Here is a 26161-nt window from a genome sequence, read left to right as displayed (position 1 = left end):
ACTCAGTTTACTTTGACTGTTAACAGGAGTCATAAAAACAAGGAGGGGGTACAGTGTGTGTTAGTGTGTGTGTGTTTAGGGAGTCCCTCTGAGCCCTCATCCATCTGGAATCCACATCCAGGTCCAGCAGGCAGTCCCGTCCAGTCCTGCGTGTCCCAACATGTCCTGGGCTCTCGGCTCATCAGATCACATCGAGGCTTCATGGTTTCCTCGTTTGAGCTTTGATGATGATGTTGACGACAGGTGAGCGTCCTGAGATTTACTGTTTGTTTGATTTCAGAAGAAAGAAAAACAACAAGAGTGCTGCACAAAGGCAGACTGAGAGCTGAGTCAATAGATGGTTGTTGGTGTTGATTTGAGGTAGTTCAGTGAATCAAATAATTTCTGTTTATGAGAAAAACTGAAATAAATGTTCAGGAATTTTCTTTTTTTCCTATTCTGTGACACAGTAATAAAATAAGAGACTCATTTCACTGTAAGAAGGCAAAGTGAGAAGATTCTTCCTCCTAAAACAAAACCCACTTTACACACAGAGGACAAGATCAGTAAACCACAGAGGGGCGAAATCTTCATTCACTGAAAGTTTTTTTTTTCAATTATTATCATTATTATTTTATCTACAGTACCTTAAGTAAAAGTACTTAATAGTTGCAGTAGATTTAAGTGACACAAACAAAGAGTCTGAGTTGTCTCCAGGCTCTTTAAACTGATCTAGCATCAGTCTTATCAAGGATTCTCGTGAAATGTTAATTTATCAACCAATTAAAAACAGTAGTGTGATTTTTTCCACAGAATTGTCACAAATTCTCACCAGTTTCACTCCCAATTATCCAAGATAATAGAAAAAATGCCATTTGGGAAAGTAAATATTAAATTACGCTGAGTTTTATCTATATTTTTGATTCTTAAGTTTCCAGTATTCAACCGTTACTCTGTTGTGTATTTGTCTTGGATGAATCAGCCTCAGAGTCTTGCCTCACACATGTGCAGACATTCAGTAAGAAATGTAATCATCAGTTCATGAGAAGATGACACATTAACCAGTATTGTTTAGAGGAAATAAAGACAGTTAACATCTCAGACACAGGTCAAATTATGTGTTTCTACTGTTCAGAGAAATGTGTGAACAAGTGCAACAAGAAATCAAAGTCAAAAATCAAATAATTTAAAGGTAATAACTGATTTTAAGTGAATAAACTACCATATTCAAGCTTTGCTGCTACATTTACAATGATATTAATAATATTACAAAGAAGTTATAGCATCTTTAAGTGCATAGATTTAACATGGCATAAGAAGATGGTGGAGGAAACCAACAGCAAACGAATCCAATCACAGTCCACAATGAAGGCATATGACCTTTGACCTCTGCTCTGAGCTGATAAAAAGTGTTTAGTTTCTGATGCAGCGTTAGTAACACGCTGAGGGCGGGGTGCGAACTTGGAGGAGTTTTTCTTAAAAAACAAACGCTCATACTGTTTGTGGTCAGAAAGATTTTTAGGAATCAAGAGGGAGTGGTGGGAAAATCATCATTAAAAAAACAGAGAATACGTGTGTTTGAATGTAAGAGCAGTGTGTCACTGTTTCGCTCCATCAGACCGTGTCCTGATGGATTACAGTAATAAACAATAAGCTGTAATGAAAACAAGAAAGGTGGCTGAAGGCCCCTTTTATCCGTCTTAATATTTTTAAAGGTGTTTGAAAGATGATCTTCATGCAAAAAAAGAACAAATAAAAAAAGACATGTGTGCTATGTATCTTATATACTAAGAAAAACATAGTCCACTAAAATATAGAATGACTCAAAAAGTGACTGAATGTGCATGTGGTTGGCCAATGATATCTGTGTGTATAGAAATAAAATGTATATGCATGTAGATGTGCAGTGAGCAGCAGTCTAGTGTTACATGGTGTAAAAGCTGCCAAGCACTGAAAGTGTCCTGGCTTTAATCTGCTGTGTTACTTTATTTGTTTGCTCATCCTTGGCTAAAATCCGGCTCACACTGGCTGCGAAACAAGGCCTGAAAATGTTTTAATGTGTTGATTGATCGACTCTTTAATCACGGCAGCTTTTGATTCTGATGCTGTCAGGTCCATAGTTGTATTGAAGTGTCTTGCAAAGAGAGGAGTGTGTGTGCATGTGTGTGTGTGTGTCTGTGTGTGTGTGTGTGTTTTAGAGAGTCGGGGGGATGATAGCAGCTTCACTTTAAAGGGCAGCAGTCTAAGATTTCACGAGCTGCTAAATTTAACGTTCTGCCTCCCATTAAGCTGTGAGGAGTCTGTGATGTGAGCTCTGCTGTCCCACGCCTCACTTTGTACCTCTGGAGCTGTGAAAAATCTCACATTCACAGGAGCACAGTAACACACAGAGCACACGTTCACAAGTACGTTTAAAGACCAGGAGTACAAGACAACAAATTCTCACACGCCAAGGAACCAAACACTTAAAAACATCACAACGTATACTACAGGTTTACCTTCAACAAATACACCTTTTGTGCACCATTCAAAGAGTTAAGAAAAAACCTCAAAAATGCATACAGTATGAAAGCAAGGCACAAAACTACAGACACATATCTAGTAGAGACAACCACTACACTTAACACATGACAAGATAACAATTCACACAGGGTAGGAAATTTAAGGCAGTGTAGGAAAATTTGTTTGGTATTTTCTCAGGACACATTCCACACACTCAGCTCTGCTTCTTATTTAACTGATGTAGGTTCCTTATAAATGTAACACTATTTAAGAGTGAAATAACCAAGCTGGTCTTGCTAAAAAGCACTAACACACACACACACACACACACACACACACACACACACACACACACACACACACACACACACACACACACATATATATATATATATATATATATATATGAACATGTCATTTACCTACAGGTCAAATTACAAAAACAAAGATAAAGAAAGGGCAATAAAATGGTACAGAAAAATATCCAATCAAAGGAAGTTAAAGCTTGTGGGCCAAAAAAAAAAAAAAAAAAAAAAAAAGGAGATATTTTTATTTGGTAGTTTATTTGAATATTTCTATTTTTTCTAGAAATAACTTGACTGAATAGTAGGTAGTAATTTATTTTTTTGATGGGATGTTAAAAAAAAGGAACAACAGAAAACAAAACAACACGCAAACATGACTATCAATGCACGGAAAGCAACACATTTCAGAAAATACAAAATGAACAGCCACAAACAAATGAATTTACTGGGACATGTTTTTTTTTATCTTAACGTATTTTATTTGAAATCATGTGATATCTTCTGGGTAGAGAGTTGGTTACATCTGTTTTTCTTAAAGGTTGTGACGTCAGTCCTGCAGCACTGTGACTCAAACTCTGAGCATGCTGTGTTTGCACAAATATGATATGTCAGCACCCAAGGAGGAGGCCTTTTGGCTTCACATCTCACAATCTCATGAAAACGAAAGCTGATTCTGTGAAGGGTTAATGAGCACTAAGCAGGGATCGCAGTGAAATACTCCAAAAGAAAAAAAAATGGATAAATGATTTAACAGCATCAGAGCAATAAGAAAAGCAGAGTGTCTGTGAGATAATCTCATCGTTCACACAACTTGTTTTAAGCCAATGTCCAGTAATGATCTGCCTTTAATCCCCCAACACACAAACACTGTATGAGGAGGTTGAGGCTGACACCTGTGTGACACTATGACCTCCCCAGCAGGATGGCAGACTGAAGCTTTTTTACAGCGCTCTGTCACAGCTCTGCCTCTCTGTCATTTCATTCAGTATCTGTCAAATTCAAGCTCATTGGAAGGTTTTTTATTTTTTCCTTCTTGTACCAATAAATGTTCATCCACTGACCTCAGAAAAATGTAAAGAGATCATTCTTTGTTGAATCGTTGATTGGTTCAAGAGTTGAATATTACTGAGACCATAAAGTCATTAATACAGTATCTACCGAACAATGCCATGAGAATCAAATTCCCTGCTGTTAATAATGACAGTGTTTAAAATGTCACAACTACGGAAGCCCTGAGATGCACATTAAAAAAAAGAAAATCTGACAACCATTTTTTTTTTATATATATTTTTTCCCCAAGGTTTTAATCTGGAGTTGGGTTATCAAATGTTTAATACAATTTGAATAACAAACATAAATTACATCAGAGGTAAATAACAAAATAAATAAAAACTAAATAAAAAGGATATGATATTAAATATGAAGAAGTAGAGAACTGAAAGAAAACACATCGGACTAAATGATTTAAATAAATGAGTTAAACTGCTTTTTTATTGCTTCCTTTTTGTGTCTGAGTTTCACCTCAGTGACCCCCCCCCTCCAGCACACATACACACACACACCCTCACACCCCTCTCACACACCACACCCCTCAGACCATTGGTCACTGACAGCACAGCCCCGCCCACACAGTGACTCCTTTTAAAAGACACACCAAGCAGAACAGGAGTTAAAGTTACACAGACTGCTCCTTTAAACACACATCTGCAGACAGGCTGAAGTGAAGTCAGCTGACTCTGACAGAAAGTAGTCTGCTTTTTCAAAACAAAGAAGACATTTTGTGGATTTTTCTTTCACTTTTTTGCATCAGGGGATTTTTGGGGCTCTCGTCTCATTTTCCTCTTCTTGATTTGTTTGAGGGAACTTTTCACAGGAACCATGGATCTGTCAGACCTTCCCTTCCCTCTCTCCTCAGCCGATGACCTCTATGATGACCCCTGCTTCAGCACCAGTGACATGAACCTCTTTGACGACCTGGATGCTCGGCTCATGCACGTTGGCCTCCTGAAGTCAGAGGACCATCTTCATCTCCATCATGTTCCCAATGCAGAGGAGGAGGACGAGCATGTGCGGGCCCCTGGGGGCCTCCACCAGGCAGGGCACTGCCTGCTCTGGGCCTGCAAAGCCTGCAAGAGAAAGACAACACATGCAGACAGGAGGAAGGCCGCGACAATGCGAGAGAGGCGACGGCTTGGCAAAGTGAACGATGCCTTTGAGACCTTGAAGCGCTGCACGGCGTCCAATCCAAACCAGCGCCTGCCCAAAGTGGAGATCCTGAGAAACGCCATCAGCTACATTGAGTCTCTGCAGGCACTGCTGAGGACGGGGCGAGACGACAGCTTCTACCCACCACTGGAGCACTACAATGGGGACTCAGACGCCTCCAGCCCAAGATCCAACTGCTCTGATGGCACGGTGAGTGGAGAACAGCTGAATGATTCGTATGCTGAAGGATATTTAAGGAATGTGTTCACATATTTATTTCAGACTTCAGAGCTGTAGTAATATGTCAAGCAGAGGAAACATTTAAAATCAGCTTTGAGTCAGGACACAGCTATTTTTAACAGTAAAACCAAGACCTAGGAACTGCCTCAACATGTCAACAATCAATGTATTTAAAATATATTTCTTAAAAGCATCTTCTGCCAAATAGATTTCTTTTTTTTTCATATGAGCATCAAATCATCCAAACCCAGCACACCAGTTGTGCAAAACAGATGGCCTGTACATTAGTTTTCTGTAGAAAGGTTACAAAGTGTTTTTAAATTTATCTTTCATCCTGACCTTAGATTTTCTTCTTTTACATAATAAAATCACTCATTAAGACCGATCCCTTTTTAGACCAAGAGAACCTACCCTGATAAAGAAACCCTGCTTCCTGCTTCAGAAAAGTGGCAATAATACTGATTATACTCATCTTTAAGGGTTTGAAATCCTGCAATATGTTGCACTTTCTTTTTTAGAGCTGTCTCCAATCGATGTTTGTTGATGCCTGACTGAATCCTCTTAATCATTTTGTTTGCAGATGGATTTTATCTCTTCGTGTTCGACCAAAAGCGAAACCAGCGACAGCTCCTTCTGCAGCCAAACAGATGGTCAGTTTCTCAACATCTCTCCTTTCATGCAACATAAGTTTACCTTCAAATGACCATGAGTCATCTCTTTAAACTTCTATGAGGAGGCTTTGGACTGTTATTACGCCAACTAATAAGCACAGTGAACTTACATTCATGCCATCATCCATTTGTAAGGAGGCTCAAACTGATGTTTCATAGCTTTGTGACAGAAACCTCTTATTTAATGAAAATAATCACACACATAATCCAAAATATCTCCATACTTGTAATTAAGTCCCACCATTTCAAAAGAACAAGGGAATATTTTTGATGCAGGTAATCTTTCTTGCTTTATCATCTCCATCACCATGATGATTTCTGAAGAAGCTACTCACAGCCATAACAGCTAGCTTAGCTGAGTCTTCTTCTTCTTCTGCTGTTTCTTCATCAATGTTAACCAAACTGTAATTAATTTTAACTCTACTCCTCTTTTGATTTGACTATTTTCGCTGAAACATAATTTTGAGAATGATCATGTGGTTCAGTAAGACCTTAACTATGACCTCATGGTGTGTTTCTATGAGGTGTGTATCATGGAAAATAAGGATTTACATTTAATCTGACTGAACAAAAGCTAATGGGTTTTCTTTCTCTCTCATAGATTCCTGTAAACAATCACTCATTTCCAGTTTGGACTGCTTGTCCAGCATCGTGGAGCGGATCAGCACAGATCCAGCCGTGGCCCCTCAAGGCGACAGTGTGGTTCCCCTGGGCCCTGCATCTCCTCTGCACAGCCCTGCAGGCTCCAGTCCGAACGGCATCTATGAGCCGCTGTGAACTTGACAGTTTTGGACATTTTATCACAAATGGATGAACTCATAGAGATCCTTTCAGATCAGGACATTTTCTTCAGACTGCTGCTTCAGTTTTGATTCTCCAGCTTCATCTCAGCAAACTCAGAGTTTCTGCTGCAGACACCATCACTGAGGACCATTTTGTACATTTGTAAATATGAGAGGTTTTACTGTATACACACACATACACACACACCAGGCATACACAAAGGGTGCAGGGATTGTTGTGCGATTTGTTTTCATAATTTATGAGTTAATGCCATTTTAATAAATATTTATATGTTCTTACTTTGTCTCCTATCTTGATTTATATTTCACTGATAAAGCTTCAGGTCTCATTAATGTTTCTCTAAAGCAAACCAGACCATTAGCACGAGTGTGACCAGCTGCATGTTCCTGCAACTCCTGACACTGACACATCGACACTTTCAAAAAGTATTCATTCTTGATGAGTGGTACAAAATAAATAAAATACAAATAAAATAATAAATAGATAAATAAATGAAATTAAATAAATAAATAAAAATAATTAATAGATAAATAAATGAAATTAAATAAAATATAATAAAAAATAAATAAAAAACAAAACAAAACAAAAACAAAAACAAAAAAGGGTTTTGTTTTTAGTCAGAGATAAAACCCTACTCTCATATCAAGTCAAATTAGAGCAGGTAGAACTTTGCCCCAAAGGGGGCACCAAATTCAACCCAAACCACTGTTTTTAAAACCACTTTTTTTTAAGCTACAAACTTGTTCGTCAGTCTGCATCATTAAAGTGTAGATGGTTTAAGAGCTAACTTCTTTTGACGTTCACCTCTAAACCCAAACACTTACAACAACACTACAAACTTGGACACAAAGGCCGTGGGATTTCTCATCCTCACGTTTTATGGTCTGACATTTTGTTAAAAACAAACACACTGATGACACTTTCAAAAGGACTTTATTGAAGATAAATTCATGCAGAAAACCATTTCAAGCAGACACAGGCAGTAAGACCGTTGCCAGATGTTGCCTTTGTTCCAGGGATGCAGGGATCTGTGGGCTGCTGGTGCTCGTGTTGACCGTCACTCATAAGCTGCTCACTTCCTGCGGCGCGATGCGGCTCCCTTCTTGCTACTGCAGAGTGCAAAAAGCAAAAAACTGAATCAGATCGGCTCAGAGATCCTTCAGTGGAAACAAAACTCATGTATCTGTATGAGTTTTTAGAACACAAACACTAATCTTTGGCGCCCTCCTGTGTTAGGAACAGGACCTACAGCGGGTTTTGTACAATTCAGCAAAACTAAACTATGAAATATTGACTATTTTTCACAATCAAATTCACCAAACAAGTCCCCTGAAGATAAGCTAAAGAATAAAGGATGAAGTCGTTTCTCTGTGTGGAAATCTTCTGCACATCTTCAGATGATAGAACACCATGTATCTTATCTTGTCATAGTGTAAGAGAGGTACTTACTGTTTCTGCAGCTCATCAATGCGGTTTCTGAGAGAGATCACCTGAAAAAGAGACAACTGGGATCTCATCTTCAAACACACACACAACCTTTTTCCAGCTTTAGAATAAAATGTATCACATTTAATCCTGTGCCCATCCACAGTCACTCTTTACCTCAGAGAACATGACCTGTCTTAAGTCATCCAGCCATAAGAGAATTGAGCAAATGTCAGATTGAGAGCATGCCGTTCACTTCCTCACTGACCTCATATCTCTGCCTCTTGAGCGCCTCACAGTGGTCGTATTTAATCTCCTCAAGGCTGTGCAGCCACTCCCACAGCTCCTTAGCCTTTTCCCTGAAATTAAAAACACAGAGAGACCTCAGAGAGATGTTCAGTGTTCAGACAGCTATTTAATCGACTGCCACGCAGGTAAATAGGCAAACTTCCTCCTGTAGCTTACCTCAGCTTGTCCTCGCTGAAGTTCTCGATGTTGAGGGGTTTGCATCTCTCTGACAGCGTCTTCTTCTTCTTTTCTCGTTCAGTCTGCTTCTTGCCTCTCTTCTGCTCAATCTAGAAAATGAAAACTCCAGACCTTTATTTCCATGCAAAATAACTGGAAACAAACTATAAAAGTTGAAAAGCATGATTCAAAAAGAGAGAAGATACCCTCTGCAAGCTGCTGCTGTAGCCTGAGCCCATGCTGCTCAGGGCGATCTTCTTCTTGGCTTCATCCTCGGCCTTCCTGTGAGCGTCAGCCTCCTCCTTTCTCATACGCTCAGCCTGAAATACAACATTTCAGATTTGATAAACTGACATTGACAGTTACAAGGGAACCTTGCCAATCGTTAAAAATGTAAAGAGAGACTTTAAGGTATCTAAAAATATTGTTTTTGTTGTTTTGCTGGCCTAAGGTGTGTGTTTGCTTCTTTCCCCTAAAAACAGTTTAACATTTTTTTTTCACTGTTTCACGGTGCTGAGTCTTAAGATACATCTGCATCAACTTAACGCAAGTAACTGACAAAAATTGTTAAGATTCTGGATATTTATTGTCGCAAAAGCTGCAACAAGCACACCTGCTAAATGTTTTTGTCACACCCTGAAAAGCTCAGCTTTGCATAAAATGAGTTGACAAAATGTTTGGACACTTCAGCTCTACTTAACCATAAAGCAGCAACTATAAATCAGAGAACGTACATTGGTGTGATGAGTCTAAACAACCCAACTTTTTTACATAAAGTTTAAACTAAGTTTTATCATTTTTGCTGTTGAAAAATCTAGATTACAAAAAATAAACTGTGGCAGCTCACCTCCCGCCTGGCCTGCCGCTCTTTGTCCTTCTCGGCACGAATCCTCTGCTGCTCGGCTCGCTCTGCACGACGCTTCTCCTGAAAAAAATCAAAAGATGGTGCTGCAAAGTTAGCTATTGCTTTAGCAGTGTATTAGCTTGGATCAGTTTTCCTTTATCTTTAAACCTGTGAAGTGGATCTAGATTTGGTTAAAAGAGGAGTAATCAAATGATCTAATAAATATATGAGAACAAATTAATGGAACAACTTCTTAACAGGAAGAAAAAGTAAAAAAAAACTACTGTAAGAGCAACAGGGAGCCAGCAAGTAGTGAAGGAGTGGAGAGGTTTTCTGTTCATGCTTTAAACATGTTAAAAATCCAAAATTCTGCGGTCCTATCCTACAAAGGCTGCAGCCTGGAGGAGGACTGGAGGACAAACTCGTCCCCTTTGTGCATAGAGTTACAACAGTCCAGTCTAGAAGTTATAAAGGTGTCTCTCTTTGTGTGAATTCTCACAATTCTGTCTTTCAGAGCGATGAGCTCCTCCTCCTCCTTCTTCCTGCACTCGAAGTGAGCATCGATCAGAGACTGCAGCTCGATCAGGTCTTTGTTCTGACGTTTCTTTTGGATGTCCTGTTGAAAATGGGAAGGAGGTTATCACTGAAAAAAGAAGTGTCTTGAGAGAGAAATTATGACAGGTTTGAGCATTACTCTTACAAAAGCAGTTTTCTTCCAACAAGGACACATGGAGGAAAAGCGCCGACGTCAAAGAGGTAAAATTTGGTCATCTTTGACCTTTATAAGCCCATCCAACCTTTATGTTTGGACACATTGTGTCTATTCATTAGCGTAACAAGGTACAGATAAAGATTGCTTTTCAGAGCTGGTTTAGCAGTCATAAAAAAAGGAACTGCACATCTTTTCTCAAGGCTACATTGTGAACATGTTCTGCACCAAAACAAGGATAACATCCATGTGTTTAGGAGGGTGTATTTATTATTTGTATGTTTTATATCTTCAAAATCTTCCTCACTCTTGTAGATTTAATTTGCTGTATTGTTAAAAAAGAAATGACTTCAAATCCTCTTTTTTTATACCATTTCCTGCTGTTCCTATCCCTGCTATGGCTGCAAAACAAGCTTTATTCTTACCAAAGAGCAGCTTCACGAGTGAGTAACTGCTGTACGTAAAGTAGGCCACATCAACAACAAAGAATAAAAGTCACCCTCCCCAACAACCAGGGAAGAAAACAATACCAAAAAATTGTGAAATCTCCAAGTCATCAGAGAAGAATCTGATTTTTTCTTTTTCTGTTTTGAGCATCAAAAGACTGATGAGTGCAGATAATTTCTTTGCCTGTGGGAGGACGCTGTGATTACTGACTTCATCATAAACCACATCAAACATCAACTGGAACTGATTATACCTACATGCAGCTGATGTGCTTCACCTTTTTAATATTTAGTAAGCGGGAGGTCTCTTTATTAAGATGATTGTTTTACCCAAGGGGAAGCTGGCAGAGATGGTACTCCAGTTAGAGATTAAAACAGAGCGAACTAAGGACAAACATCAGGAAGAACTGAAAGATTAAATCAAGCTCAAATAAGGTCATTTCATTTCTCTTTCTTTTACATGAACATTAAAAGAGACTGCAACATCTGTATGTTCTGTTCCTCTAGGACCAGTCTTACAAGTGATGAATCAAACAGAATTGGCCCCCATTCATAGTGAATGCCCTGTCTTAGGAAGACTTCTTGTGGAACAACTTAAAAACAGGGAGATAGTTTACGTAAATTCATTTCAACAAGATCTTGGTTCCTCTAGGAGAGCAGTTTAAAGTGTAAAGCAAGTGTATTTTACAGCAGATAAAAGTCATGAAAATAAATGAACTTACATCAAAGTCCACTTTCTCACCATCAGGGATCTTTGGAGCAGTAGGTCTGTTGACAAAACGACATTTGAATCACAACCACACATACCTTAAAAGTATCAGAAGAGAAAACTTTCGCCAAATCGAAAATTAAAGAAAATTAAAGAAAATTAAAGAACTCACTTGAACTTTGGCTTCTCCTCTGAGTTTTCAGCATTGAAGCAGCAAATAGAAGAGAAGAGAAAGATTATAGTTGAAAACAGAATCATGGTAAGAGTTCAGGTCTGCTGGTTAATCAGGGGACCCATTTGAACAAGGTGAGTTACGTCTGCAGGGTGGTTCACACCTCCAGTATGTAGAAGTCATTTTGGTGAGTCTTAAGGCAAAACTTTTTATCAGGAGGGGCTGAAGTCCTGTGTTAGCTTCTGATTTAGGTGCTGTGAGTAAATGTTTTAACCTAATTTGTCTTTCTTTTAACAGTGTTAATTTGTTGTGAATTAGTAAGAAAATCAAAGGAGATAATCTGAGAGATTTGGGTGGGTATCAGTACTGTGTGTCATAAATCAGCGAATTAACTATACAGAGAGTTTCTGAACATACTTCAGACCACACTTTAACAACAGGGAGTTCGAGAGCTTAATTACTGTTAATCGGTGTGAATGGTGATTACACAAGTGGGATTTTTACACATAAACGAAGAATCAACTTTGAGATTAGCTTTCATTACAGGGCCGTCACAGTAACAAGAAAAAAACACGAACAACACGGGAGAAAAACGCAGGCAAAGCAACAGCGACTCAGCAGGAAATACAAACTACCATCTTGATCTCCCTCGTCCACTGGCAGGACACATTCATGCAAAAAAGAGAAGAAGCAGAGATGAGCAGTGGGGCCTGTGACCAGCGTGACTCAGCATTTTGAAGCCTGCACCCTGGTCTTCAGCACTGTCTCTGCTGGACTGCAGAGACTAAAGCAAACATGAAATCTGCCTTTCTCTCAAGGGAGATCAGAGACAATTAAAAATGAATCCTCAATCAATGAACTATGAGAAGATGTGAAAGAGTCCCTGGTCAAAAGGGAAACAGAAACAGGTCCAAATCAGAAGAATAGAGAAGAATTCAAGTGGACATACCTTCCTCTTCATAGGCGTCTGCATGCAGCAAGCGTCCAAAGCAAGAGCAGAACAGAAATCATTAGAGGTCAGACTGGGCAGCTTGTTCCTGTCCTCTTTATGGTGCACAGCGTAGGAAGCACATTTACAAAACTGGGGGTTTTCAAGTTCTGATTTTTTAAGGTTGACAGCCACTGCAGAAGTCCCCTAATGGTATCACTAGGGAGAAACACTTTGCAAAAGAAACTTAAAATCCCTTCTTACTTAAGAAACCAAATCCCATATCAACACCAAAATTACCCATTATTTCTTAAAGTTATCCTTATCACACATGCATTTTTATTGGAATCACAAAGTCAGTGAATCATTATGGATATCATCTGGTTAAGGTCCCTCCTGTGCTAATCTATGCTAATAAATGGTTTTGGCTCTGATTTACTTTGATAATTTAGCTTAATTTCACTCATTCATGAACATTTTGTACAACAGTTACATGTTCTTATGGTTATATCATAAAGAAAACACCATATGGTTTACTTGTTATGCAGATGACACTCAGATATATGTTTCAGTGCAGCTAGATAAAACAACTCACAAACTCACAAACCTAAATTATGCTTGAAGGACACAAAGACCTGAATGACCAAACTAGGAGTTTTGTTTAATCAGTAGAGGTCTTTTGTCCCTGCTTATAACTAATTTCCAGCTTTCTTTTGCATTCATAACATCACATATCTACAGCTTGATAACTGAGGTCCATCTACTGATGCTACTGTTAGCAGCAAAATCATAGCATTACACACAAACTTAAATCAAAGTGTGAGACTTCTGCAGTGACTTCACCTGTTTGCAACTAGTTGCATGAATCATTCAGTCATTTAAACAAATGTGAACACTGATGATGATTCTTTGCATCAAAACGCCCCAATGTAAATGTTTTGAGCAGTTTGCAGGTCTCACAATTTATCTACACATAGAAAAAAGAGAAACTACACATGAACTGAAGGGAGACAAAAAAAAAGCTTTTACATGACTGAATTATCCACCATCCTTTATGCTTCAGCCTTCAAAATTGACATGGAAGTTTGCTAAAGTGCAAACAATGCCAACAAGAATGAGACATGACATATTGAAGGAAGCAGATGGAGCAGGATACTTTCTTCATGTAAAAGGCAGCAGGTTTTCTTTTTCTCCCTCTCAACATTGAAATGCACAGCTCATATTCAGAACACACATCTGAGCAATAGTGCTGCAAACAGGACAAAAAGTTGACTTTGACTGCATGTCAGCTAACACTGATGGTGATGTGATAACTAAACATTTTATGAAGCAAAGCTCAATGTTTGCTACAGAACACTCTAAAGATTGAAATCAGGTGTTTAACGGCTCCAAACCGAAAACACCGTGAGGCACTTTAGGGTTCTTCATAGAACGGGTCTAAAGTGCAACACACACTGGCCTTGTCATGCCAGGCTGATCTACGAAGCCAATGTGTGTTGGAGAGTTGTCGGCGTGGATGATGGGGAGTATACAGGTATCCCGACGTTGATGCTGCAGGTGTGCATTCTAGGTTTGAAAACTGGTGTGTGTTTGTCATATATTGCCTGGAGATTGTACAAAAATAATATTTAAGTCTTAAACACAGTTGTATGGGTGGTAGAGAGATATGTAGAGGAAATGTTTACTTCTGACTGCTGTGTATAAAGAGATAATAGCATGTTTCAGCCAAAAGGAAATGCTATAAGGAGTCCTAGATAAAGGAGGCATTATTGCTAGGGAGTGTGGTTGTTTTCAGCATCTCTGGATGGCATCTTGGTAATAAAGTAACTGTACAGTAATTTAAAACCTTGAAATGTCCCTGAGTGAGTAGTAGTTTTAAGGGCAATAATACATTGCGTCGATAATACTGTTTTATACACAAGTCTCAGATTTAATCTGACGATGACCCTGGCCCAATCCAAAACTTCACACTCTTGGAGTTTGAGTGTCCAAAGTCCCCAATAAAGATGTAACCATGCAAAATTATTCACCATCTGCCAGTCTGCAACTCCTGCAGACTTCACTTAGAGCTGTTTTTCCATCTAGGCAGATGGATGTGACAGTCTAACCCCCCACTAAATATAAACCAATGTTTGCAAACGGTTGCATTAGTAAAATTTCACATTAAACCCATGTAAGTGTATTTATCTAAAGAACTGAGGGTACTTCATGTTGCCTAAAATTGGTTGCGTTGGTGACTTCATGATGTCATTTTTATAAGCTTGTTGCCAGGTCTCTAAACCCACCACTATATGACATTATTTATCAATCATTTCTGTTTTAACTTGACTGAAGTCCATTGAACTTCATCTGGGGACAATCTTTTGGTCTGTGCCAATTAGAAATTATAAAAAATGACCCAAGAGGTTAAAACTTGAATGTTAGAATAGGTTTGTAGTAAAATCTGAGATCACTGGACTGTTGGGGGCATTTGGTGGAGCCCTGACTTTAAGTTTGAAATGGAAATGTTGACAAGTGCAAATTTGCAAAACACACTTTTCTTTGAATATAGGGATTACTTTGACAGCCAAATTGATGGAGATGCTTGGATCAAAACGATTCTGACCTTAGATGTAAAATATTGGTCAAATCAGAAATGGAAAAATGGGACGGACTGGAGTCATGTCTACTTGTTCTTTGAGAGGGTCTGTTCTGCAGCGTGTTGATGTTGACAGGTTTGTCTGTCTGTCTGTCTGACTGTCGTACAGTTGCTGAATGTCCTGCAGAAGAAGGATGAACGCAGTGCCCATGCCACGTACCTTCCTCCTCATGAACCACCCGCTGCACCACCTGTGGCTCTGGTTCTGGCTCTGGTTCTGGTTCTGGTTCTGGCTCTGGTTCAGGCTCTACCTCTGGCTCTGCCTCTACCTGGGCCTCCGCCTCAGGGGCTACTTCTACTTCTACTAGCTCCTCCTGGGCTACGGGCACGCAGCATGCACCAAACCGCCGGGAACAGGGAGGATGTCGAGAGAGGCCGTTAATGAAGACCATAGACATGACAGAGCCATTAGAAACCAGAAGTGAGAGATTATTGTTTGACAGACAAGATGAATGGATGAAGGAGGGACAGAGCTGCTGGAGAGAGAAAAACACATGATGATGAGAGGAAGTCATTGGACCTTTCACACCGAGGCCATATTGAACTGCTGAAGAGATGAACCACCTGAAGTGAACACAGTGTGGGGCTGTTATTTTAAATTAAGACATCATTCAACATCTACCACTTTAATTTTTCCCACTTTACTATAAAACAGCCCACCGCTGCCCCCAGTGGCCTGGAGTCTTCCCCCTGAGATGTCTGAATATGCAGCAGCTCTGTGCACCATTTATCTATCATACTTATGTGTTATTGACTTGAGACATAGGTTTTTCCTGTTGCCTCTATTTGTGTCTTGCCTGCACACCTAGCTAACTAACAGAGCTAGCTAATTTTTAGCTAAGTGCAATGTATTCTCTATGGTTTCCACTCTTATGATCTAGATGTCTAAAATCGACCCTGACTCCAGTCTTGTAAGAATCACCCAGGTAGTTCTCCACTTCCACAGTTGTAAATATGGCCGTTGAGTGAATGAGGTCAATGACAATTTCATTGATGTTTGACATATAAAGATGATAATGTAAACATATCACATGCCAGGAAAATATCTGTAGAGAGTGAAGATGACGTAGTTCAACCACAGTATTTTCTCAACCATGTGATTAAAGACATTACAGTCGGTGAAAGTCACCCTTAACTTGAACGTGTTTGACTGACAGCTGGGGTTAACTGGCTGGTTAGCTTCTTACCTTGTTGAGAACAAAAAAACATCTAGCATAAAAGAAATATTATACAGGAACACAATTAGCCAAAAATTCTTGATTCTTTAAATTAAGCCATATGAGATCAGATGATTAAATTAACATTACTTCGATATTCATTACCCGTACCATGATAGAGGAGTAACTGGAGACAAATCTTGCTATCGTCTAAAAATGTACGTATATCCTGTATAAGAATCAGGTGTCAGTGTCAAACATTTCAACTTAAGCGTGAAATCAGGTAGCTGACAGATTAGTGCAATGGAGAGAGGTCTTAGATGTCGAAACCATTCAGTCGTCTTTACCTTCCTCCTCTTCAGGTTCAGAAGAACAAGGCAGGAGGTGGGATAATGAAGACAAATGTAACATCATGTTATTCAATCATTTGAATATTCTTCAAGCAGATATTTTCTTTAAATTGCAGAGTAAAGTTGTTTTGAATATGCATATGGTGGGGATGCACAATAGGTGGATATTCTGACAAGGTATTTTACATACGACATCTTTAACTGCACTACTTCACTTGTGCCTTTCAATCTCAGAGCACACAGGTATGTCAGTTACAGTATTAATGTTATATCCACTGAAATGATCAGGGATTCTCACAATAAACAGGTGTGTACAATTGCACACAAGGCAAAATAGCAGAACTTCATACACTTTTTAAAACTCGGGTCATGCTCAATGTATGGAAAAGATCAAATGATAACACTTAAAAGTAGATATGCACTGATCGATCAGTGCCGATTTCCTTAATTTTGGGGGATCGGTGATCAGTGATCGGCCTATCCTACATATAAAAATGATTTTATATACCACTGGGAAGGTCCGACAGCCAGACTTTGTTGCTTTTTGCTCTGAGACCTCAAACTCAAGACACTTTATTGGTTGTTTAATTTAAAACATAAAGGTTTTATCGTTTCACAGGTATTGTTCAATGATTTTCAGTAAAATAAGATTGGAACATTGAAGGTATATGCTGTTATTTATAAAACATAATAATAATAAAAATCGGTGTTGGCCCAAATCGGCATCGGCAGGTCAGGCTTTTTAAAGATCAAGGATTGGTGATTGGCCAGAAAATTGTGATTGGTGCACCCCTACTTTGAAGACAATACTGCATGCTCAGAGAACACTGCTCATCCCCAATCTCAAATTTTCTATCCCTACACTCACACTGTAAAATCCTTAATTCTACATTGTGTGTCACTAATTCCACTAATTCTTTATTTTGCATCCCTAATGCTACATTATGCATCCCCACTTCCATATGGTGCACCCCCTGTATAATGGAAACAAAGTCTGATTTCAAAGAATCTGCAGTGTTATTGAAATGCATATATTTATAAGCTACAATATTTAAATCCCAAACTTTGTTTCATTGTAATATAAGAGAGAGAATAAACTATTATTTCTCTGCATGAATTCATTGATACAACACTTGAAGTGAAACAACTCATAGAAGAGTGCAACAATATTCGCCAGGTCAGAGTTCACCTCCAGGTGTTTGAGCCTTACAAAAGAAGTTATAATGTTACTTAAATAAGTCAGAAGAGTTTTGTTATTAAACTTTACTTTACAGAAACAGCAAACTGAGTGGTGGTCACTTACCCTCTAACTGATCCCTGAAATAAAAGAGAGAAGAACCGTTAACAAACGTCACAGTGACATCAGTTTGTGTCATTAAAGTTAAAGCAGCCATAAAACATGAGACAGCAGGGTGTGTTGTTATTGACAGCGTGGGATTCACTTACACTTCCTCAGTGTCAGACATGGTGACAGTGGACTTCACACCTGAGAGGAAAAAGACAAAGAGCTTGGTGTGTTGACATGGTTGAAATAGCAGCATGGAGACTGTGTGGATATGAAAAGGTCAGGAGTTCAAACCTGGCAGAGACAGCCGTCCTGCTGCAGAAATACCCACAACCCCTGCTCCAGGTTATTTTTGTGAAACAAAATGTGTGTGGGTCTTTGATAAAGTATTCAGGCTTAACTCTGTGAGCTATAACTGTATGTAAATTAACTGATTGTTTTGTCCCAAATGTGCAGATTTTCACATTATGAAGCGAAAGCTCCACCAGGGACAACCGGATCCTGCATATCTCACCTCTACCTGTTGACACTGTGTACATCAGCAAATAGATACTGAGCTTTAACTTCGATATGAAGAGGTTCATTGATAAATAATTAACAACAGCCAGCAGCTGTGAAGGATCAGCTCATTAATATGTGATTTTGGCCAACATCTATGAATCTACAGTAAAGACAAATTGGTGGAAGTTTGCAACTTCTTTGCAACTTTATAAAGAGATATATTGTAAAGATTCAGTTTCCAGTTTCAACTGTGTGCAAAGCTGAGCTGTATTTGCTGAAATTTAGCTATACATCATGAGGGTGGTATAAGTGGAGGCAAAACAACAAATAGGTGTAAACTGACAAACTTTCTACTTAATCTTCGTTATATTTGATTTAAAAGTTTGAAAGTTTCTTAAAAAATCAAGGTTTATACAATGGTGTGTTCAACAGGAACGTCATTTTGAATCTTAAGTCTATTTTTAAACTTCATGTCACAATCACGCACATTAATGGCAAAGAGAGGTTAACAAAGAGGCCATCAGACTTCAGGATTTCCATCCACACTACTTGCTTTGCTACCGTGGAGAATTCATGGTGCAGTGTTTTTCTTAAAGATACTGCAGCAAGTGGACTTCAGTATCTGACACTGAACTGCCAACCCTCTGACTGAGAGACAAACAACTGAACCGCAGTGGCCAAATATGTCTGCAGCAAGTCTTGTTTTCAATAGCATCACCCAAAAATAACTCACAGCCATGCTGGGATGCTGTGATAAGGAACATTATAGTTTTAAAAAAGGAAGAAAATCACTATAACCCCATGAAAAATACAAAGATGCCCCTTCTTGAGAAGACCACTCTTCCTTGCCTAGTCTAAATACTTTAGCACCTTGTCCCTCCAGCTCTTCCTAAGAGGAAAAAGTTGCAGCACATTGAATCTGTCCTCACTGGAGCCCTGTCACACGCAGCCCAGTCAAATCATCCAGAGTGTTTACTCAGCTGGTCAGGAGGTGCGATCTTCTTTGCAGTGTTTCTTTTTTTTCCACGCAAGAGAATCCGATACAAGTCCACTTAATATAAATCATCATCATCACTCATGACACAAGATCCATTTTTAGCACAGGGGACATTTGGTGCTTATAGCCCATAGTTCTCACTCTGTCTTCTCTTTGTCTCCAGACTACGCAGGCTCAGCTTATGACTCATAAACCACTAAGAGGGGATGATGCAACAGTCCAGTGTTAGTCCATCTAATTATCAGAAAACCCTCCTTTGTTCTTTCACTTGGGATACCGAGTCAAACAGGGACAGTCTTGTTTAGTCTGTTGCCCAGCTTTACATTGCTGTAATTGTTGTGTTTTTGACTGTAAGACTCTCATGGTTGTTTTTCCTCATGGTTTAAAGGAACAGTCGTACAGCCCGAGCCTTTAATATCAATACAGTTTATTTATTTATTTATTTATTTATTTTTATTTTACATACAGGAGTTTTGTCTGGCCCAGAACTATTTTGAAGTAACTTTTTCTCAGTAAGACCATTCTCTGTCTCAGAGTTCAGTCCATCACAATCACACTTTACACACTTGCACAAAATTTTCACACATAATACTGTAGCAAATTGAGCAGGTATGACAGGAAGTAGCAAATTAACATTCAGGACACTGTACAATTACTTACTTTTTTGTAGGTTTGCTTCCATAAGGTTTTTTTTTTTTTTTTTTTTTTTTTTAATCATCTAGTGTAGCCTTTTTGATCAACACTTATGACTCACTTTTCTTACTGATCACCCAGCTGTGTTAAATACTTGATTCTGATTGGTCAAAACCCCTCATCAGCAGTTATTAATTCAGAACAATATCACAAATGCCAAAAACAACCAGATCTTATTTTAATCCACATACAGAACTTTAGCACATTTTAAGGACTACGATTTCAGCTCCTCCTGTTGACAATGTGGCAAAATGGCTACTTACCACTGGTAGATTGATAAACAGCAAGGAGGATGGTTTTGACATGGCTCTTTCTAATCAGTTGGAAAGCACAAATTAAACCTTGCACAGGCACTGCTGTTATTTTCTGCATCTTTTAAGTATGTGAACAAAAATGCTAATGATTAATGAGTTTACTGTGAATGGAAATGTGAAGTTTAAAATAATAAATAACGGTAAAACGGGTGATGCTTCTATTCTGACATGAAAGAGAACACAAAGTAAATGATAATATTTAAGCTGTTTATGTTATTGTAAATATATGACCATCACATAGGCTGAAAAGAGTATTGATGCCTGAGGAGACTTACTATCTGTCAAATATGAGAGATTCATTTTGTTGTAAAGTAATTTTTAAGCTAAAGGTATCATCCTTAAATGAACCCTTGGGGTTAAAATGGCTGGATAAGACCTCTGTTGAGGTTATATTTCATATTAAGACCTGCTTTGTAAAAAAATACCTTACTTAATACAGAGTATAACTCCATTTCTAATTTTCAGATATTCAAATGATAATACTAAAAATAAATAATGGTAACTTTTAGACCAGGATGAATTTGGAGCATGGCCCCATGGTATATTTAAGATATTTCATTTATTCTCTGAGCATCTCCAATTTAAATACTTTCATCTTCATTGTGCTGAATTGCAGACTTCTGCTGATAACACATTATGTTTTATTTATTTATTTTTATTTTTTTTTCTTTGGGATGAACTGATTCTTCAAGGTAAAGTCTCCAAAATGAATCTCCAACCTCACATATACTCTATAAAGTGAATATATTATACTTAACTGAGCCTGCTTTACTGGGTTCAACACTAGCTTTGACAGTTCATAAAAAGATGTCTATACTTTATACAGTGAATACCTCAGCCTGCCACTCAACCTGACTGAAAAGTGTTCCTGAAGCTCAGCTGAAGCTGTAAAGTTCCCCTCAGTGAGGTCCAGGAGCATCTGTGATGAACCACGTTTCTGCGCTCTATTTATTTTATATTCCACTTATTTGATATATATAAAGTGTCTTTGGATGACTCCTTCACACTTAACAGTGGGCACAGCTGCAGAGGACTCAGAGGATTAGTCCTGGATCATATTTCTCCCCATCAGCTGAGGAACGGTGTCCAAATAGCTGCTTTAATCCCCCGGCTTGGTCCGGCGGGAGGAACTCTGTGCTCATACAGCCAATCAGCATCCTCACCCAACAAATGAGCTCTTTGATCGACTCAGGACTGACAGCGACCTCACCTCTGTGTGTCCAGCATTCTCAGTACATAGCGACACTTCAGCACTCAGTATATTTAGTGGAAGGCCACTTCATTTCTTTAGTATGAGAGCACTGGATGCTGAGAAGTGTTTCTGAGTCTTTTCTGAAATTAAAGCTCAGCGCTGACACTTAAAGACTGAAGAGACAGGTGACACTGCAGAGGAACATCGAATCCTGAGCCAATCAAGAGCAGATTTAGCCTAGATTGAAATCTGAGCAGAGTCGATGGACCCTTCACATCTCTCTGAGATAAAGAGGGAGACAAAGTGGAGGCTGTGTGGAAGATGAGCATTCTGCCTCCGAGTAAACACACCCCACGCATCATCACTATCTTAAATATCATATCCTTAAAATGTTGGATGCACTTTAAGGTCAGGAGTGCAGGTGGATCATTTCAAAGTTCAACGTGGTGATGAGAGGTTTCAGGTGAATTTTATGATCCATGCAGAAAATAAGACTTAAAATCTGACAAGCAAAGAGGGTTTCATTAAAGATCAGATCTGAGAGTTTAACATCTATTGGTGGAAACCAGCTCTGTGATGGCACTGTGGACATATTATTTAAACTTTCAGGATGATGATTTACATGTTTTTCATTAAATTCTGTATGAAAACAACAAAATAGTGTTGAAAATTGGGCATTCAGCTTTGGCTTGCTTAGAGCCAACATTTTGTGGGGGTGCCTTTCTGTGAGCCTGTCTCAACTATCGAAAGCTTCACTGCAATTGAGCTGCAAGTTTTCTCATCTAGAAATGGATCTTTGAGTGTTACTGAACTAGTTTCAGACACTTAACAGAAATAAAATGACGACAGCTTTATTTTAAAGTGATCTGCAACTCACAGCTTCCTGAAGCCTCAGCTCTGGACTTGAACTTAAGTGAAAGTAGACGTGCAAACTTCTCCTATTTCAGTGAACATTTGCCAGTTACACAGATCACATTTATCTATTTTATCTCTCGAACTCTTGGTCTTTCATCCACCCTAAACGATGATTTATGTCCCTCAAAGATCAATAAATTCAAAGCTGTCATTTTCCTGTAAAAGCCAAAGGTTTGATGACACAAAGTGACATTTTTATTAACCTGTAAAATCAATCTGCTCTGAAGAAACTGGAGCCCTGCTCCTTAGGCAGACTGTTAACAGCCTCAGACATAAACTACACATGTCTGACATGCAGCAGAACATGTCTGTCTGTTCTGTCCCTCCTGAGGTTACAGTATCAGAGACGCCGATGGAGATCTGAGTTTTCTCTCCTGCTGCACACATTCCCAGAGGGAAAAAGCAGCAGATTTTGGCTTACAATGAAAAAAACAAACAAACTGGAACATGTAGTTTAGTGTTAATGAGGGCTTTCAGGGTAGATGTCTGTCAGTGGGTCAGTCTGCAGAGGTCTTACCTCAGAAAGGACGAGAAGCTCCTCCGGCAGAAGATGAAGGTCTGTAAGAATCTTCAGGCTCGGCTCAGAGAATAAGTCCTTGTGTTATACTGATACTTGAGCTCATCAGGCCCTTATTGGCTGTGGGATGAGAGCGAGGTGTGTGTGTGTGTGAGTGTGAGTGAGTGTGTGTGTTGAATGTATGTTTATGTTAGAAATAGGTGGGGAGAGGAGGGGGAGAGGGGCAGTCATGACCCTGGAGAAGGAGATGGATGAAATACTGGGGATGGAAGAGGAGGGCTCAGGTTTAGGAAAGGAGCAGCTGAGAAGCTTCTGTTGCTAAATTTACAGTGAAGGCTGAGAGGGGGGGTTACACATCAGCCTGGCATCCAGACAATGGAGGGAAAGTGTGTGAGTGTATGTGTGTGTGAGTATGTGTGTGTGTGCCAATTCATCAACCAGTCACTCAACCAGGCTGACAAACGCTGCGAGGACAATAGAAGAATAGAAATCACTTCTGTGTTTTTGACCTCACACAAGCAGTACTTCAGTGACTTATCTCACTCTACATTATTTAAAACTATCAATTACCTGCTGATTGGATGAGCCACCATATTTCTGATTTCTACATTTACTAAAATCTGCGGCCAGTTTTTGACAAGAGTTTAAAATTATCTTTTATTTTAATCTGTGAATCTATTTTCTGTAAGTGTATATTGGAGATTGTAATTTTGTTATTGATTTTGAAGCGAAACAAACACAAAACACTATACCATTCAGTTATGGCAAAAATGTAAAATTACACATTCAGCATAATCTCTTTTCTTGCAAAGGGTGTGTACTGACTTAGTTTGTGGCTTCTTCCTTAATTTGATTATTAAATCAACCATTATAGAAACAAAAAAAGGCTTTGAAAAGGCACTAAATGTCATCCATAAGCAGACAGTTATTAATGTTAGGAAGCTGGGTTAAAGACTGCAAGCTACAAGTTACATCCCACTGGGAGGAGATGAAATACAGGCTAAAATCTATCTTCTAGACCAATCTGGTTCATACCCTCAAAGTCCACCTCAAACTGCTTTGTACATGTGAATTAACTCCACTGTGAAACCCACGACAAAGTAGTTGCATACAGCCAAAATTACAACTAAATTAAAGCCTAACTCATTGCAGTGTTCTCTTATTCACATGTTTGAACAGACTTTTTTGATACCCTGTGGGTGAAAGAAAAAAAAAAGAGAGGCTGGTTTGAGGGTTTCCACTATGGCAAGAGAGCACCTGTAAAATACAATATGAATTAAAATCATTTCTTGCTTGAGGCTATGTATTTAACAGAAATTAAGTTCATTGCACTTGAGTAATAAGAATAAAAATTGTTGTATTTTTGGCTTATTTGAATGTAATTCAAAATTTGCCTTTGACTGCTTTACTTTGATTGACAGTCAGCAACCTCTGGTGCCCATGGTGAGTAACACAGGTGCAGAAGAGAGTCAAGGAGCAGTGTAAAAGCCTTTGCACACCAACGGCGATGCAAATAAATAGTAAGAAATTGTAAAAAATTGGGAGGCGTCATATTCAATCCAAGCGGCAACCTCCGGTCTAAAAATATGAGACAATGCGGAAGTGCTACAATCTGCTGTTTCTCGAGTGTTTGCTTGAGGCTGGCTCCGGAAGTACCGGGAGTCACATACACACCAAGCCAAAAAAAAAGCCATTTTCAATGCAGAAATTTACCTATTTACAGCCTGGTTCAAAACATGTCTCCTGTCTGAGTTGCTAATTTTACTATCAGCACCCACGGTACGGGGGGTGAATTTTTTTTCTAACTCGGCTGTTCAGAGGATATTAAGATCCCGAGCTCCCCAATAAGAGGCACAGCTGAGGGTCACGTGACCGACAGGCGCCCTATGGCTGCAGGCAAAGCCCTTGCCACTACCAATATGGCTGCTATAGCCGATGTGCTTCATTTTACGTTTCCGAAACAGACGGGTGTCGTTGGTGAGACTACATCCATGCTTTATACAGTTTATTATTTAATCTCTGCAGCTATTCTTCTCCTAACGATGTCTTAGTAATTGCTGCCTTTGTAGTTTTTATGTCTTTTGTTGTAAAGAAGTGGGTGCTGGGACACGAACACAATCAATGTTGAATGTTTTGGTATGTAACTTGTCAACAACAAGTGTTTTGATTGGTGGGATGTGTACTTGTGGCAAGCAAAACTTTGGAAAAATCAACCTTGGTGTGAAAAAACAAAAGCTCCAATTTTGTTCAGCGAAAGAATGTTGCTGGTGTAACAGCTTGCATTAGAACAGTAGGAAAATAAATAACGTGTGAAACAATCGCACCAAAAAGAGCAAGAAAGTGCTGCTAAAATGGAGGATTGTGAGGACATGTGGGTCAAACACTGTTTTTTTTTTTTACTTTCATGAGAAGTGCTTACATCCTGTATAGAGTCAAAATCAACTTTGATTTGTTTTAAGTTATATGTTAATTTTATCTCATATCCAATATGACTCGTTGTACCTCAAGTGATCTGTAGTAATTTGAACCCCATGTTAGTTGACTTTGCTGATGACAAGACAAAAGATTAAAAGGGTAAAACTAAGAAAACTTACTCTGTAGATTCCAGAAAAGCAGAGGAGACAGCATTGGTTAATCAAACACAGGTGTGACAAGAAATACAGATGAAACCAATCAAGACTGGGCACAAGCTCACAAAAGGAGGGAAAACTCAGGAAGTGAAACTAGACGTCACACAACAGGAGGAAAATTCTACAAAATAAAACAGGACACACAATAACTAGGACACAAAACAAGCAAAATATAGCTCAAAGCAACCTGAGACAAAATAAATAAATAAATGAATAAATAAAATGTGGCTTCTGGCATGCTCTGGCTCGGTATTTTTCTGTATGTGTCATTTAGGGAGCCACTATCAATCTACCTTCTTCTTTTCACTTCTTTGCAGTCTGTGATGCTATTGACACTGATGATGTACTACAAGCCCCGCTTCACGTCAGAGCACAAAAGTAATCCCTCTGAATGACTGTCATCTCAAAGCTGGATCCTCATTATGCTGTCAGACAGCCTGCACGTCAAATTACTTACATCAGGAGCAGAGCTAAAGAGGAGTGAATATTTCCCTTCATTTTATAGTGTGACCAGAAACCTGACCCCTGATGAATGCTAATGTTGCTCACAGTTTGATAACATGTTGGA

At 39.0% G+C, this 26161-nt stretch overlaps 2 protein-coding genes across 6 annotated transcripts; one reads left to right on the top strand and one right to left on the bottom strand.

The window, feature by feature from the left end:
- Positions 1 to 4616: 4616 nt before the first annotated feature.
- On the top strand, positions 4617 to 6679 carry LOC141787889 (myoblast determination protein 1 homolog). The gene is made up of 3 exons (XM_074666589.1): positions 4617 to 5201; positions 5812 to 5881; positions 6504 to 6679. Exons 1-3 carry the CDS (start codon positions 4665 to 4667, stop codon positions 6677 to 6679), a joined length of 783 nt encoding a protein of 260 aa, XP_074522690.1. The 5' UTR covers positions 4617 to 4664.
- A 1005-nt stretch (positions 6680 to 7684) lies between these two features.
- LOC141787658 (troponin T, fast skeletal muscle isoforms-like) lies at positions 7685 to 25581 on the bottom strand. 5 transcript variants are annotated; one of them, XM_074666237.1, is made up of 16 exons: positions 25558 to 25581; positions 22964 to 23427; positions 17996 to 18035; positions 17853 to 17866; positions 15203 to 15361; positions 12426 to 12443; positions 12112 to 12132; positions 11477 to 11495; positions 11318 to 11363; positions 9940 to 10056; positions 9444 to 9521; positions 8803 to 8916; positions 8597 to 8706; positions 8400 to 8490; positions 8156 to 8196; positions 7685 to 7815 (listed from the first exon to the last, which is right to left on the bottom strand). In XM_074666237.1, exons 3-16 carry the CDS (start codon positions 18013 to 18015, stop codon positions 7779 to 7781), a joined length of 885 nt encoding a protein of 294 aa, XP_074522338.1. In that variant the 5' UTR covers positions 18016 to 18035; positions 22964 to 23427; positions 25558 to 25581; the 3' UTR covers positions 7685 to 7778. The 5 variants fall into 5 exon arrangements, with proteins under 5 accessions (XP_074522338.1, XP_074522339.1, XP_074522334.1 ...); XM_074666238.1 differs by lacking the exons at positions 22964 to 23427; positions 25558 to 25581 and adding an exon at positions 19206 to 19482; XM_074666233.1 differs by lacking the exons at positions 22964 to 23427; positions 25558 to 25581 and having other exon boundaries at positions 17996 to 19482.
- Between the last annotated feature and the right edge of the window lie 580 nt (positions 25582 to 26161).

This window comes from Halichoeres trimaculatus, unplaced genomic scaffold (genome assembly GCF_033239565.1).
Source record: "Halichoeres trimaculatus isolate MK-OKI-2021-1 unplaced genomic scaffold, fHalTri1.1 fHalTri1_scaffold_3, whole genome shotgun sequence".
Taxonomy (NCBI): domain Eukaryota; kingdom Metazoa; phylum Chordata; class Actinopteri; order Labriformes; family Labridae; genus Halichoeres; species Halichoeres trimaculatus.
This window is presented reverse-complemented; position numbering and strand designations above follow the sequence as displayed.